We start from the raw sequence: 16,988 nt of genomic DNA, 5'->3' as shown, positions 1-16,988 counted from the left end.
GGCTCTTAAATTTTTCTTTCTGCTTTTTTTTTTAAAAAAAGTTCCTGATTATGTTGTAGAATTCTATCTAATCATAATACACCTGGAAACAAAAGATTCTTTGTGAATTGTTTACTCTTGGTAATCCATTGGAGATAATATTTAGACACTTGATGTAGGAAAGAGAAGCCAATAAAAAATGGGCAGTTAGAAAAATATTTTCTAATATACCAAACATCATTTTAGGGGAAGGATGGCTATTTACCCTGGAATATAGTCCAGGTAAACTTGTCTTTAATTCCTGTTAAGTCAAATGGAAAAATCAAACTTGCTGTCTCTCTATATTTGCTATCAATTTAAAAACTGTTAAGAAAAACAAATCAGAGCATTTCTTACCTCCGTGCAACATAATAAAAAATAGGATTCCCAGCTTTGGAAGTCCCAGCTTGGTAGAAAATACTTAATGTTTTCAAAGCCTTGAACTCTTCTTTTTCATGTACCTGGTGCCTGAAAGAAAAAAGAACAGAGCAACTCATAAGTTTAATACTGCCCTTTTGAGTATTTACAAAAATCTATGATGGACCAATGATAAAATAAAAAATAAATAAAATATTTAAAAAGCAATGGTTTTCTGAAGGGCAATATGGCAACATGCACCAAAAATTTTAAGGTGTTTTGTTTTGTTTTTCACTCATGGTATTTTTTTTTTTTTCAGACAGAAGTTTCTGAGTTTCCACTTATTTGTTTTATTTGCTTGTAAGAGTTTAGTTTTGTTGCAGGATAATATCACTACAGAGGAATCTGATAATGAGGATGCTGACTCCTCTCTACACTGCTCTCATATGCCACCTGATGCTTTTTGTTCTGACAGTGAAGAACCAGTTATTCCTTCCGAAATAGAAACATATTTAACAGAACTTTTACCTAAAACAGTCAATACAATTTCCAAATGACAAAAAGTGGAAAGGCCTTACTATAATAAGTGGGGCAGATGAGTCATACCCTTCAAGTCCTATATTAGAAGATTATACTGAGGAAGAAGCTAAACAATTAAAAGCTGTGAATATTTTCAAGAAAGCAGAAAGCCCCTCTCAACCTTCTTAGACAGATATAGATAATAAGTAACCATCTGATCCTCTGTGTAAAAAAAAAAAATAGGATAGGGCTGTAGCTGTTACTTCAATCATAGATAAGCCATAAGTAATGTAGCAAGGTTGAATGAATATAGTTTTAATCAAATGTATGCTTATCTGCATAATACAATGGATAAACTAACCATAGAATGAAATATGAGAACAATATTAATAAGTTAGAGATAAATAATCTCTTTTCTAATTTTTAGATTACATATAAGTAAAAAGTATGTTATATTGCTCTTACAGAAATCATAGTTAATTAGTAGAAATATTTTCAGTGGAGTTTTGTAGCCTATTCAAGGCTAAGTAAGTCCCTGATAAAGCTGTGGATACCTTCCCTTGATCTTGATTCACTTGTGGTTCAAATGTAAAAATAGAATATCACTTAATTAAATGTACTCTAAATAAAAAAATGCTATAAATATTCTGTAACTTAGACAAGGAGGAGCTCTCTGATCTCATGTCTAGCTGCATCTGAAGGAGCAGGGACTCCCAAGCTTGGTAACGTATCAATTAACTTGTAAATCGTAAACTTGTACCTTTTACTTCAAGTACTCGTTTAGTAAAAACATGTTGAAGTTGAATTCTCATCTTGAGTGCTCTTTACTTTTAAACTATTATCTGTCCCTATACTCTTAACTGAGTGGGAGGTTACCTGATGAAGCCCAAAATGACTGAAACACAACCTGATATGGCTCAGGCTTTTTCTAACGGAGATCACAGGTTTGAGGTATAAAGAGACGAACCTGTGACAGTTTATCAACCTTTTCTTCTCTGGCTATGGTTTTGAATCAGTGACAAAGACCTTCCTTACTAATTAAAAAGGAATTTGCCTGTATTTTCTTTTTTGATTCATGGGAAGTTTTTCCTCCTGCTGGCATGAGCATCTTTTTTCCGGCTACTCAGTTGCCCCAACACTATTTATTAAAAGTCCATCCTAGGAATTGGGAAGATGGCAGATTAGGAGAGAAAGGGCAAAATGAAAAATACTAAATAAAAGACAGAAAGTGATCCAAAACACCAGTTCCAGTGAGGCGCCACCTGGACAAGGTCTGCTAGATCTGTGGGGAACCTGCACTTGGTGAAACTGGGAGTCTGTGATCTGAAACGAGTGAGGGAGCCTGCTCAGTGGCAGAGACTAACTGTGGTGAGTCTGAACTTAAGATTTAGACTCCTGTAAGAGCTTTAAATCTCTAGGAACACCTGGGAGATTTGATTATTAAAGCCGCCCTCCCTTCTTAACTGCTCAGACACACCCCCTGCATTCAGGGAAGGCAGCACCAATTACACACAGAAACTTGGTGCACCAATTGGACCCCCACAAGACTCAGACCCCCACTCACCACAAAGACAAAGTTGGGGAAAACTGGCTTGAGGGGAATAGGTGGCTCGCGAACGCCACTTGATGGTTAGTTAGAGAAAGTGTACCCCACCAAGCTGTAGATCTGACAAATTAGAGATAATTGTTCTAATAAGCCTGCATATCCTAAAAGAACCCTATCAAGTTAAGCAAATGCCAAGAGGCCAAAAACAACAGAAAATTTTAAAGCATATGAAGAAACCAAACAATATGGATAACCCAAACCCAAACACCCAAATCAAAAGATCAGAGGAGACACAGTACTTGGAGCAATTAATCAAAGAACTAAAGACAAACAACGAGAGCATGGCACAGGATATAAAGGACATGAAGAAGACCCTAGAAGAGCATAAAGAAGAAACTGCAAGAGTAAAGAAAAAATAGACAATCTTATGGAAATAAAAGAAACTGTCGACCAAATTAAAAAGATTCTGGATACTCACAGTACTAGATTAGAGGAAGCTGAACAGTGAATCACAGACTCTAAGAGGGCATAATGGAAAGTGAAAGAACAAAAGAAAAGAATGGGGAAAAAAATAAAAAAAATCAAAATGGACCTCATAGAACATCTAATATTAAACGCTTTACATGTACCAGACACTGCTCTAACTATTTTACACATATCAGTTCACTTACTTTTCACAAGCACAGAAGATTGCTTTATTAGGAAAGGTAGGGTCTGAGGTAAAAAAGGAGTATTCAAGAGGTTTTCTTGCAAAAATGGCTAGGATATCCTTAGTAAAGTTGAACAAAAATTAGTTTTATCTTTTTATATTATGTAATTTTCTATTAGGTAACATGAAAATTTCATATGGGAATTATTCCCTGAATTATATAGGAATAAACATTTGTTACACTGAGAAAAATCTAATAGAGCTAAAGGTAAAAATTATGTTGGAAAAGAGACATATTTTCATACATTCTTCTAATAAGATCATAGAATTGGAGTCATGTATACAAAACTATGATTTATAATTAATATGACTAATAACACATACTTATATGTAGATCTTTAATGTAAATTAACTTCTGAATGTCAGATGCTGTTTTTTTTTTTCTTTCTGCCTCCGACATACTATGAACAAAACACCAAGAGCCACTTATGGAACACTTACTAAGTTTAAAGTACATGAAAAGTACTTGAAAGATAAACAGACCCAGCAAACTACAATCACTGTAACGTCATACAGGTGAATGTCTATCAATGAGGGCCTATTGGTTCACACACTAAATCCCTCTAAATGAAATTCAAAACAAATGTCCAAATAAATTTTATAACAAGAGTAGCATACTATATTTTCTAAGCCTTAAACTGAAAGAAATCAATACCATTAACTTTTAGGAGGATTCTGAAAATGTTACAGTGTAGTAGAAACAGTCTAGCACTTAGAATCAAAGTTTATACATAACAGATGTAGAATCTTAGGCAAATCAGTTATTCGCATTGAGTTGTATTTTCCTTAACTACAATATGAAAATAATGTTGTCTGCCCTCCCTTATAAGTAGTAGATGAGAAAATATATCAAAGAAATATGATAAAGCACTATTCAATAGGCTACTATTATATTTATAAGAAAATCATCTTATAAAACAAAGCATACTTAAATAATGTTGAGTAGGAGAATTGAGTAGGAGGAAATTGGGATCCCAAAACACAGCAATGCGGTTATTAGTTACATCTTTCCTCATAATCTTCTCTAAAAGATACAAACGTATCTAGCAAGTGGCTGGTGGTAAACTCTGCACCTCAACCAAAAAGAAAGCAATTATCAATTCCATGTTGTACTTTACCTGGTCATAAATTCCTCAAACTTTGAACTGGTAAGGTTAAGGCTGGACCAGTGTGTATCTGCCACAGGTTTGTGTTCTGGAGGACCCAGGTATGCAAGAAGTGTTGCCATCTTATCAAAAGGTCGCCTTCCAACAGCTTTATGATCCCTAAATAAAGCAAACCACTTAGTTCACATTTAGCAGTACACATTCATTTAGATTGTCATTGGTTGCTTTTCTTTTTCCTGTCAACCGGTAGTCACTCCTGAGTTGTAAATGGCACCAATAAGATCTCAGGGGTTCTAAGTACATAACAAAACATCTTAGAAATATGAACACCCCTTCACACTATAAAATTTACATAAATATACTTTTTTTTTTTCCCTAGAAGTCTTAACCCATTACTACTAAATGGGCAATCAGTAAGTAAAAATAACAATCTGATCCATCTTTTCTCCAGTATGAAAGAACCATCTTGAGAAACCACTATTTGAGAACTGGTCATATTGATCCCTGGCTTAGCCAGGTAAATAAGGATTTTCAGTACTTAATAAACATTTAAAACTTAAATTGGCACACACACTCTGAAAAGCAATTTGGCAATACTGCATAAAGTTAAGGCGATGCATACCTCAAGATACAACAATTCCAAATTTAGGTAATACATGAGGAGACAGGTACAAAGATATTTACTATATCACTATTTGCAATAGCAAAAAACTGGAAACAAACATAAATGTTCATCAATTCAGAAAGGCAAAAATAAACTGTGATATAGTCGTTCAATGGAATACTATTGTAAATTAAATAAATAATAAAGTTCAAATATAATATTCAGTGAAGAGGCTATATTCAGCATAATACCATTTCTATAGTAATTTAAAATGGACAAAACTATGTTATACATACATAAGTTTCCTTATGTTATCAGATACATATATACATAGACATAGAATAAAAATACATCAAGGAAGTGTAGCCACCAACTTTAAAAAGTGGATATCTCTGGAGAAAGAGGTATAGAAATGGGGCTGTGGAGAAGAAGCCTTTAAATTATCATTTTTTCCCCCAAGTAATAAAATGTTACAAAGATCTGCAGTAATATGCAAAATAAATAATGTCAAAGCTAGTGAAAGACATGGGTCTCTGTTATATCATTTTCTATATCTTTTGGATGTTTAGAATGTGTACAATTTTTTAAAAGCCAATTTAAAAAATCTAATATTAAACTATAAATACTTGTGAATTACATAAGAAAAAAAAAGTTTGTATTTAAAAGGTCCAGTCTATTTTAGCTTCACATAAAGCATCTTCATTTTTTGTTTTAGGGGCATGCATAAGTCATGTCCATGTCTACTTCAATCCTTTAACCATTCATAAATGATTAAAATGCCATCTCTTTGAACTCCTATCTCCTAACTGCTTAGCCTTAGTTTCATGATCTCCTACCTTTCCCATGAATGAGCAAACTGTTTGCATTGGCATTTAAAAATAATCTGGATTCACTCTACTTTTGTAAGGGAACTCCTCATACCTTGAAATTTGGGCTTTTTACAAGCATATGTAACTAGAAAGCATAGCAAGCAGGTGCTTTAGGGTATAAGAGATTTCAACTAAAAACAGCTAATGAAAGAATTCCAAATAATAATTTTCAATTATTGAGTACTTTCTATGCAAAATGTTTTATTTGCATATATTTAGAAGACCACAAATGGGTTTGTTATAGAATTAAAACACTGGCAACACTTTAATTATTAAAATTCTAAGAATTAAGCTGCACTTCAGATTACTGCCAATAATCATTTAATTTTCTAGTAAATGTAAACTTCTCTGTGCCTTGTTGCACATTATATTTAACAGTCTGTAAACCAGAAAAAAACAAAGGGCTAACTTGTGACTTCTTAGATTGACATTAAAAAAAAAAAAATCAGTACCCCCCAAACATATTGGTAGGTTAGGCTTGTTGAACTTTCTGCTCATATTAAAAAACAACAAAAACAACAAAAACCCCACTCATAATAAAGAGAAGTCTATGTTTCTCTTTCCAAAGCGTAATTCTTATGGTTTGGATACAAAGTAAAAAGCAACATTTGAGACAAATAATTTAACTAACATAGTTTTAAACTGAAAGTGTTCAATACCCCCATAACTGGGAAATCTCACCTGTTGCTAGAGAGATACTGGCCAATTTTCTCTTGATTGTTCCAGAGCAGACGATGTAAAGCAAGCACGTTGCCATCACTGATGAAGGATAGACTGTGATTTACTGCATCACTTGTAGGACAATCAGATGCTATATCAAGGAAAAACCTTCAAAAATTCAAAAGTCATTAGAATTCTCAAAACCAGATATACTCTATGTTTGAATTAAATTTACATGAAGTAACTTTGTGAAGTAACAGAGATTACTAATATGGAGAGCTTATTAACCTTATGTGACTGTCATTAAACAAAACAAGAAGAGAAAAGAAGAAAGTTGGCTTTCCATTTCTGATACCTGTGTTTGGTTTCAGAGCAGATTTTTAAGTCATAGAACAATAAAATATAGATGGATAAAACTATGGAGAGAAACTGGTATTTTACAGATAAGGAAATGGAGGCCTGGACCAGATAAAATACCCTCCCAAAGTTACACAGCCTGTTAGGTCACAACCAGGAAAAGAAACTTTGTTCTGTTAACTTTCCATGGACAGTCAATCTGCTATAATATGATTCCTAGATTGCCATTCACTTTTCACTCCAATATGGCTTGCAATCCAATGATGTTCCTTTTAAACTCTAATTTCCCTGACAGAAAGAAGTAGATATGATGAAGATAAACTGGAAGAGCTGTACAAGTCTAGCTTAGACTGAGTAAGACCAATTAGATTCCAGCTGCATCAAAAGCAGAATTCTGAACATAACATCACATTTACAAAGCACCTTCTCATGAATTATCTCATTTATTTCTTTAAAAACAACTCTAAGAGCGGCAGGCAGCGGGCAGCTTGAAGAGGCACTGGAGATATCTGCTTGTGAGTTTTGTCTACAAAACTATGAATGAGACAAGAACATTACTTGAAATTGCAGAGTACCCCAGTAATGAGGTACGAACTCTGGAAGAATGGCAAGAAAAGCGGGTAAGCCACAACACTGCATTTCATCAAAAACAAGGACATCAGTTATTAAAGAAGCATTTGGATATTTTCTTAATGGCAAGAGAGGACTCAGGATATTTTTTCCTCTTTGTGGATAAGCAGTTGAGATGAGATGGTCTGCAGACCTGGGTCACAGCATAGTTGGGATGGAGATCAGTGCTAACTCGGGAGTCGAGAATTTTTTACAGAGCAGCATCTTTCTTACTGAGAACCAATTGCTGAAATTCCTGAATCCACAGTATTTAAGAGTTCTTCAGGGAACATTTCACTTTACTGTTCCTCTTTCTTTGTGGAAGAAATGGAAATGTCCTTATATAGATAGTGGTGGTGAACGCATAACTACGTGATTACACAGGGAACCACTGATTGTTCACTTAGGATGGAATGTATGGTGCATGAATAAAACTGTCTAAAAAATAAACAGAGGGTTACAAGTCCTGGAGGAATGTGGAGAAAGGATGTACCTAACTACAGTGGGTGGGGAAGTAGAATGGTGCAGCCCATCTGGAAGGCACTATGATGGTTCCATAGGAAACTAAGAATGGGGTTGCCATATGGTCCTGCAACCAGATTATTGGGTACATATTTGGAAGAACTGAGAAGAGGGACACGAATGGACATTTGCACAGTGGATTTATGGTGTCAATATTCACGATTTGCAGTGGATGGAGGTGGTCTAAGGGTACACGAACTGATGAACGGAATGGCGAACTGTGGTGTGAACATACAACGGAGTGTTGACCTGCTTCAAGGAGTGAAGTTGTGAGGGGAATGGACATTAGGGACAGTATGTTGGGTGAAGTAAACCAGAAATGAAAAGGAAAACATTATAATGTCTCACTAATATGGACTAACTATAATGTGTAAACTCTGAGACCTGAGCCTAAGAGCACAGGTTATCAGGGAAAGGTTTATTGTAAAGGTTCCTAGAGTATAAGGTCTTATAGCAGTTACATCTATTCATGAGTTGTAATGGTTATTTCTAAATTCTGAGATGCTGAGCTCTTTGTGTATAACCTGGATGGTTCCTGGAACTTTGGGTATCTGTGTGACACCCCAGACCCAGAGCCAGAGTCTGGCAGCTAGGAATGTCAGCATTACCCCATACAGCAAATGTTAAGAGTCTGGAAAAAGAGATCAGACTTCAGTTAGAGATAGGAACAAAATGGACTTGGTTAAGACTAAGGTAAATCTGACTAAACAGTAAAGGATGATATTGATGGTGTTTTTAATACTTCAACTTCTGTGTGAGACCAAAGGAAGAGACTTTTATTAGGTGCAAAATCTATATTGTTTGTAACACACTATATGATCTAACTTGTACAGTCAGTTTATTCAAACAACATAATTACATGGAACGTTGAATAGGGAATGAAATCTGGTTGGCTTATACAGGCTAGTGTGAAGTTCCAATACATCCCAGAGTAATATGAGCAGAGAATAAAAATGTATTTGCAAAGTGCCCTTGAGGGACTGGGGGAAAATGTGGAAATATTAAATTTCCCCATCTGGGGAACTGATGAAATTCTCATAAGCATTGGGGACTACCAGTTTGGAAGGCCGAGCCTCGATCTTGGGGCTTGCATTTATTAAGTTTGTTGCTACAAAGGAGAAGCTAAGCCTACTTAAAATGGTGCCTAAGAGTCACCCCCAAGGAACCTCTTTGTTGCTCAGATGTGGCCTCTGTCTCTCTAAGCCAACTCTGCAGGTAAACTCACTGCACTCCCCTCTACATGAGACATGACTCCCAGAGGTGCAGGTCTCCCTGGCAACATGGGATATGATTCATGGGGATGAGCTTGGCCCTGGCATCGTGGGATTGAGAAAGCCTTCTTGGACCAAAACGGGGAAGACATGAAACAAAATAAAGTTTCAGTGGCTAAGAGATTTCAAATGGAGGTGAGAGGTCATTCTGAAGGTTATTCTTATGCATTATATAGATATCCCTTTTTAGTTTTTAGTACATCGAAATAGCTGGAGGGAATTACCTGCAACTCCTGAACCCAGTAGCCTTTATTCTTGAAGACGATTGTATAACTATATAGCTTACATTGTGTGACTGTGTGATTGTGAAAATTTTGTGGCTCCCACTCCCTTTATACAGTGTATAGACAGATGATTAGAAAAATGAGGACAAAAAGTAAATGAATAATAGGGAGGGATGGGGGATATGGGATGTTTTGGGTGTTCTTTTTTTGCTTTAATTTTAATTCTTATTCTTTTGTGTGTGTGGTAATGAAAATGTTCAAAAATTGATTGTGGTGATGAATGCACAACTACATAACAGTCCTGTGAACAAATGATTGTACACTGTGGATGACTGTACAGTATGTGAATATATCTCAATAAAATTGAATTAAAAATTAATAAATAAACAGAAAACCACAAGTGCTGGAGGAGGAAAAAAAAAGAATTCTTCAAGGAACATTTCATTGTACTGTTGCAGCATTTTTGATCTTTCCAGAGTAAATATTGGCAAATTTGACAGGATATGGGATAGAGGAGCCTTGGTCACTGTTATTCCAGTGATTGAGAACACTATGCTGACATAATGTTGTCCCTAACAAGAAAAGGGCTCTACTACCTTGCATCTATTGTTTCTTATGATCCAACTAAGCATATAGGCCCACCATTTTATATTCCAGACACTGAAATTAACAGGTTGTTTGGCACAAAATGCAATATTAATTGCCTTGAGAAGGCTGATGCTTTTATAGAATGACATAAAAGTTGGGGACCTGATTACACATTTGAAAAGTTATATCTCTTTACAGACAAATAAAATCAAGCATATCAACATGTTTTTGGGCAATTGAAAATGATGCTTAGGCATGAAAATATAATGAATGATTAAAAAAAATCATTTACCAATCACATCACAGATCTTTTTCTGTTCATCACAGATCTTTTTAGAGAAAAGCACATTCTAAAATGTTAAACTGACTACCTTTGGAGAGGTGAGTGTAGTTAGAGGTTAAAGCAGATGATCTGTCTGTTTTATTTACAGATTGTAAAAAATTTTTACCATCAGCATGCATTACTTATATAATTAATATTTAAAAGAAAAATGCAATGCATAAAGAAATATAAGAGACATAGAAAAATTGACATTGAGTGTAATACTTTAATAAGGTACAAGGTAAAAAGAAAGTAATCTAAGAAATTATATAAAATAATATTTTTTACTATAAACACCCCTTATGCAAACCTTCTCACATTTTGTCTCTTATATAATAATTTGATATGTAAGAGAATTAAGAAACAAATTTAAAAGTTTAGCTAAATGAACTAACTTATATGGAACCAAATGTTTTTCCTAAACTGTAAAAATTTTACAAACTTTAAAATTAAGTTTTTTCCTGAGTTTGGAAGGTTTTTTTTTGTTTCCTTTAGGTTGATCTTGTTTAAATGATAGTCATTTGAAGTATAGTCCAGATTCATGATTTTTCACTATGAAAGTTTAGATTAAAATCTGTTTTTCATTAACACTCACATTTTATTGAATCAAATATTCCCCTCTAACTGTACTACCTAATGTCTAACTGTTTAGAATGTTTAGCTCATGTTAACTATGACATATTTTATTAAAAATAAAAACAAGTTATTTAATTGTGGAAAAAAAAAAAAACACAAAAAACAAAAAACTCCAAGACAGGGAAACGTAGTATTGTCCCTAGTTTACAGATAAACCAACAACTCAAAGAGATTAAGTGAAGTAACTAGTTGGTTTTGGAAACTTAGCAGAACTTGAGTTTTTTAAAATCATAAAACTTTAATAGTTTGTCTACTCATCAATAAAATCTTAAGAGTTTCCAATACTTGGTTTAAAGTGTAACTTTTAAAGTCAGATACACTTCCAAATTGACCTATAGTATTAAAAATATTGTGACATCAAAAAAATTCTGAATATACAATATTATGCATTATCTGTACCATTTTGACTCTAGGTTCTTCTAGAAAGAATCCTTCCCTTCTTCCAGTTCCCTGTATTACAGCAATCTCAAACCCTGTATTTTGGTAGCTATGTCGAAAATAATATCTGGTTTTCAAATAACACAAAAGGGAAATCACTAACAAACTATAAAGAATATGGATTTGTTCCATCACTATCTCCTCTTACAGTAAAATAAATTAAGGCAAACTATGTTTTTGATCTGGAGAAGAAAGAAGAATAAGAAAACTACACAGAAGCTTCTTGTAGACTAGGTACACGGACTTAAGTGAAACTGAAAATAGATGATTAAAACAGAGCAATGGATTAAGTGTGTCAGGCTGCTTACCTTCGTGCTGCATCAAAGTTGCTTTTCACAAAATCATTAAAAGGCCGCATATGCTCTTCTTTTGTGAAGAGAACATGATTGGCAATACTCTGAAGTATCTAAACAATAAAATAGGGTTATAAGGAATCAGATTATTTATCTGATCAAGTCAACAAACATATATTCTTTAAATAATATGAATTTTCTCATTCATATAATTTCTACTGGAAGGTAAAATTATTCCTCATTCTATAAATTTTATTATCTAGATGTTGTTTCTATTCTTTCCCAAACATACAAAAATGTACAAATATAATTATTATATAAACACACACATATTTGCATGTATATGGATATATATTTAAAATTTTAAATGCCTTTTTCAATCAAAAATCCTACAGTGTACATTTCAGTCATCAGTTCAGAATTACCAGGATAATCACACAGAAAACTATCTTCAGAAGACAAACATCTGCTAAAAAAATTTTCCCATGATATTAAGGCCCATGATTTTCCCATGATATTAAGGTATCAGTCCAATGAATTCCTCTGTGACATAAACAAAATAAAACAAAAGTATATAACTGAAAACCAAGAGCAAAAGGAAGTACTTTAAATATGAAAAACTAAAATTTACTTGGAAGGGAAATTTAAGATAGCCAGATTGTCAAAATAATTCTTCACCTTTGACATTAACTTCAAGCCCCTTTCGATTCTAGGTGGTGGCTTTTTATCTAAAATCCCTGCTTCATACGGTGAGACAATGGCAGGATTGATAAATCTGAGGAACATGGCACTTCCTACTGCACCGATGCTGTTCTGAGGAAAACGCTGGCTAACCACCTAAAAATAAGGAGTTGAGAAGTGAGTATGTGGTTTAAATTAAAACAAGGAAATGGGAAGAAAATGCTCAATGGTCAGACTTGGCATAAAAACTCTGAATTGGCACATTTTTATTTTCTTCCTACTCCCAAAACATCAATAAGGTTTGTCCTCAGTTTTAGTTCTACATCACTTTAAAGCATAATGAAGGAAAGAAAAACCTAATGGATGGATTAGGTAGAAGAGATCTAAAGAAAGTTCTTAATATCATCATTATTGTTTATACTGCAGGTTTGATGAGTAACAAAAACAGATCAAATTTTCACACAAAGATTTTTGTGTTTTACTAAAATTACGAGACATGAGAGTGTGGTCAACTCTTATAAGGCGCAACTAAGTTTTCAACAGTATATCCCTGAAATATCATATACCTAAATAGTAAACATTTACGTTTTGTCATGTACCAGGTACAACTGTATTTCTTTAGCAAAATGCTTACCATACACAGAACAAAATTTAGTTTTCTTAGTTTTCCATTGAGAGAAAAAAATTACTTACAAGTATCATTGCCAGTTTCTTTTCTTCACCAGCATGCTTTTTAATATAAGGATCTACCTATTATTTAAACCAGAGAAGAAGAGGAATTCTTGGGGACCTAAAAGAAAAAAAGGATCCCACGAGCAGGAGATAAAACTTGTGTCTATCTCAATTTATAATTCTGTCAAATAAAGTTAAGGACTCAAGAAATGGTTGCCTACACTGAAAAGCAATGTGAACTCAGTATTTCAAAAAAGATTTATTTTCTCTTTAGAAAATATTATACTCTGAGGGCAAAGTAATAGGCTAATTAGATTGGGAAAATCATCATAAAACCAGGCCAGTTCCCATCTCTCAGTGCTCCCTATTTTAAGTAAAGTTAACATGAAAATGATATTATTATGGAATTTATGTTTTTTCAAAGGCTCCACAAACACATACTAATTTCAAAGAATACTTAGGTAACATTTTAATCTCCACATCTGTTCTCGCTTGGTGTGCTTAACTATTGTTTAAAGTAGCAATAGCAGTGACTACAATAGCAGAGCCACAGCACGCACTCAATATTTTGTGGTTCTAAGGATAAATCTGAATTCCAGGTATATTATTGGGGGAGAAATGAGAAAATAGGACTTATGTGCAGAATCTCACATATTCCTGTTCTTCTTCATGATGCCTCAAGCAGTATTTCTTGTCATGAATTCTCAAGGCTTATTGATTCCAGATCAACTCTGGGAAGAATAAGAATTGTTTCATTTCATTCTACTCCATTTAATGCTTCATCTGGTCCACAGTTTAAATGTGTTCTTATCCCTTGCCCAAGATATCAAAATAATTTTCTATCATCTCTGATATGGAATTAGTAAAAAGAAGACTTTAGAGAATCATTTTTTTTAAGCCAAAGAAAATCTTTGTAGGAGATGGTAACAGAGATGAGTAATAACTAATTTATTTTCACCTGCATTTATACTATAGGTCAGGAACTTTTGTTTGCACTTTAGGTACTTACTGCATGGAGAATAACTTTACACTTAAATAAGGAAAAACTAGTGAAGAGGACAAAATATAGTGGCCTTAGTAGAACAGCTTTAAAACCTAAATACTGTTTCAGAGTTATTTTAAGCTGAAATGCATATTTAGAAATGGAGTCGAGAAGAAAACTCAAGTGTTTTTACCATTCAAGAACAATGTTTAACCCTTTGGGAACTAGGAACCCCTTTGAAAATCTGATTTACAAAAATTAGAAAAATGAACTTACTCACTTACAGGGAAAAAATTCTCACTATAACTTCAGAATGTTTGTAGACCCTAATACTATAGAGCAGTTCTTCAAAACACCCAAATTTTAATCTTAAAACAGAAGAAACAACATATCTAAAAGATTTTAAAGCTTTTAAGGAATGAGTTATCAAGAGGAGAGAGGGTTAAAAACTGCTTTATATTTAATTTTAAATAGGTTATTTTAAAAGAATTAGCATGTATTCAATTTAACCCATTAAAATAATGAAATAGTTTCTAAAAAGCTGAAAAGAACCAGGTAATTTATAAAATACTAACCTACTGTGAAGGTCTGTCTCAAAAATCAATAACTTGTATGCACACGGAGAGCTCTTTTAAAAGACATGTTTGAAAGTAATTTACTACTTTTCTCAAAGGCAAAAAAAAAATTTTAAAGTGTGACTCACAATTGTACCTGATTTATATTCAACACTACTCAGCTTCAGAATTAAAGAAAATCTGAGTGAATTATTCCCCGGAAGGAAAATATTGTAAAATTTAGGAAAAGTGCTACACCTTCATTATCATCTACATTTTCAAAAATAAGTCAAAACCCAAAGTATCCATATCTCAGGAAAACACGTTGTTTCATGTATCTATAAACATGTAACCTTACTGATATTAGGTAATATCAAAAGTCAATATTAATAAAAATGCTACATAGCAAGTTTCATGAACAAGTCAATTTATAAAAGTACTGCTTTCTTTTACCACTAATTAATATCAATGTAATTTTATCTCAGAAATATACACATACTCAAAAATTTTTTTAATTCATAAATATCTAATTTGGATCCAAAAGATACTCTGCATAAAATGTCAAAGTTGAGCCAGTTAGTGTTTTGAAACCAGCCAAACACCTCTTTATTCCCCTTGGTAAAAAGTGAACTATATGATACAAACAAATACGGTCATAAACTATACATTAGGAACAGGATCACTACCCATACATGTTCAGTTACTGCAAATTCTCCCTTAGTTAGACTGACAATTAACTTCTCCAAGGAAATCTAATTATATATTATGTGTTTGAGTGCAAAAACAGAATCATCTTTAATATGACTAAACAGCCATATACCAGAAGTCAGATCCTTCTTTATGTATTTTCCTTATTTCAATCCATGACACATATGGCCCCAGAGAAAGCTCGCTTTTCAAAGAAAAGATCATTAGTTTCTGTTAAGCAAACAATTCCATAAAATGATATTCTAAATTTATAGTGACCATAATGTCTTTATACTTTGGAACATGTTCTAAAATGTCTCAAATTACTAATTAGATTCCCCTTGTTTTCATAAGAACCTCATGTTACCTGTACTGAGAAATACATTACAAAACTTAGTGTTATTTAGAAATTAAAAAAAAAAAAAAAAATTCTGAAAATAACTAGTAGAAAACATTTCAAGGAACAATTTTAGACAAAATCTTAATAAATAAAGCAATGTTAGAAAGGCTAGAAAACATGCTCTAGAGAAATACAAAAAGCCTAAACTTTAATTTAAGTGATACACTACACAATGGCATTAGTATAACACTGAATGAGTGTTAGAAACAGCAAATTAATTTCAACAGTGATGGTGTATATTATGTTAAATCCACATAGGCTGAGCATTAGAAGGCTAAAGCATTAGCAAGAAATGTTTTTATCAAGCAAGCAGGCCATCTAATCCAATCCATTTGGTCATTGCTGAACCAAATTTACTTAATATACTCAAAAAGAAAATCTTGAAAGGACATAAAAGTATATATATATCTCTCTCTCACTCTAATTTTCAATTTAATTCTGGATTTAAACAAAAATTATTATATGTAAAACTAAAATCAAGGAATGAAAGGTGAAATAAGATAAATACTGTATTCTAAACTATAGCTTTTTAAGAAAAATTACCACCTGAATCCTAAAGGGTTTCTTTATACCTTTCTTTAAGCTCATTTGGATTATATGAACAAATATAGAACTCGGTTTAATAAAGATAAATCATACTGACAGATAATGAAAAATTTAAAATGAATGCAGGTTATATTTTGGACCAATTTCATTCAATATAAGAAAATAATTATGACTGTCATTTTAAATTAGGGCAAGTTCATAGAAATAGGCAGTATATTTATATCATGCTTGCAAAATGAAGTGTTTCTCTACAAATACGGACTCACTAAATTTTCCTTTATTTCAAAAGTACCATGTTTGCAATCCTAATAACTTAATACTGATTTTTTAAAAGGTAAAATGTTTTTACCATTAGAAATTTTACAATGTAAGCACGAATAGCTAAATTCTACCTGAGACAGTCTAGATAAAAACATAAGGGGTAAAAAATAAAATTTAGCAACCTTTAGTTAATATTTAGAAAGCAACATTTTCCCTCTGTATACTTCGAACAATTAAGAAAAATTTTCACTTCTATGAAAAGAAACCACTCACATTACCTGCAAATAAGAAGCAAGAATGAAGAGTCAGCATTTCCTAAGGCCTTGAAATTAAGTTTCTTTTGCATTCATTTATAATTTAAATATTACAATAATAAAATTAGACCAGGCATATTCAATGCAACAAATGCCCCCAAAATGCCTTTGGGATAAATCAAACCAAAGGAACACAGAGAATGTTTCAATGTAACTTAATTCCAGGGTTAATTGAAATGAAAGCTATTTTGTGCCAGAATTAGTAGAATGATTTTACAGTGAAGGTCAAATAGGCTGAAGTGA

At 33.0% G+C, this 16,988-nt stretch overlaps 1 protein-coding gene and 1 pseudogene across 5 annotated transcripts in view; one reads left to right on the top strand and one right to left on the bottom strand.

The window, feature by feature from the left end:
- Positions 1-16,988, bottom strand: part of NF1 (neurofibromin 1) — a 357,521-nt gene that overhangs the window by 121,917 nt on the left and 218,616 nt on the right. For all 5 annotated transcript variants that reach the window (XM_037809844.1, XM_037809847.1, XM_037809845.1 and 2 more), the window contains 5 exons: positions 12,327-12,485; positions 11,664-11,761; positions 6,410-6,556; positions 4,268-4,414; positions 376-486 (listed from right to left, as the gene is read on the bottom strand). In XM_037809844.1, the coding sequence (XP_037665772.1) occupies positions 376-486; positions 4,268-4,414; positions 6,410-6,556; positions 11,664-11,761; positions 12,327-12,485 (662 nt within the window). The remainder of the gene's footprint in view (positions 1-375; positions 487-4,267; positions 4,415-6,409; positions 6,557-11,663; positions 11,762-12,326; positions 12,486-16,988) is intronic.
- LOC119514199 lies at positions 7,282-10,165 on the top strand (annotated as a pseudogene).

The sequence above is a fragment of the Choloepus didactylus genome, chromosome 18 (genome assembly GCF_015220235.1).
Source record: "Choloepus didactylus isolate mChoDid1 chromosome 18, mChoDid1.pri, whole genome shotgun sequence".
In the NCBI taxonomy this organism is placed as follows: Eukaryota; Metazoa; Chordata; class Mammalia; order Pilosa; family Megalonychidae; genus Choloepus; species Choloepus didactylus.
Note: the sequence above shows the minus strand (reverse complement) of the source record. Positions and strands in the feature narration are given on the sequence as shown.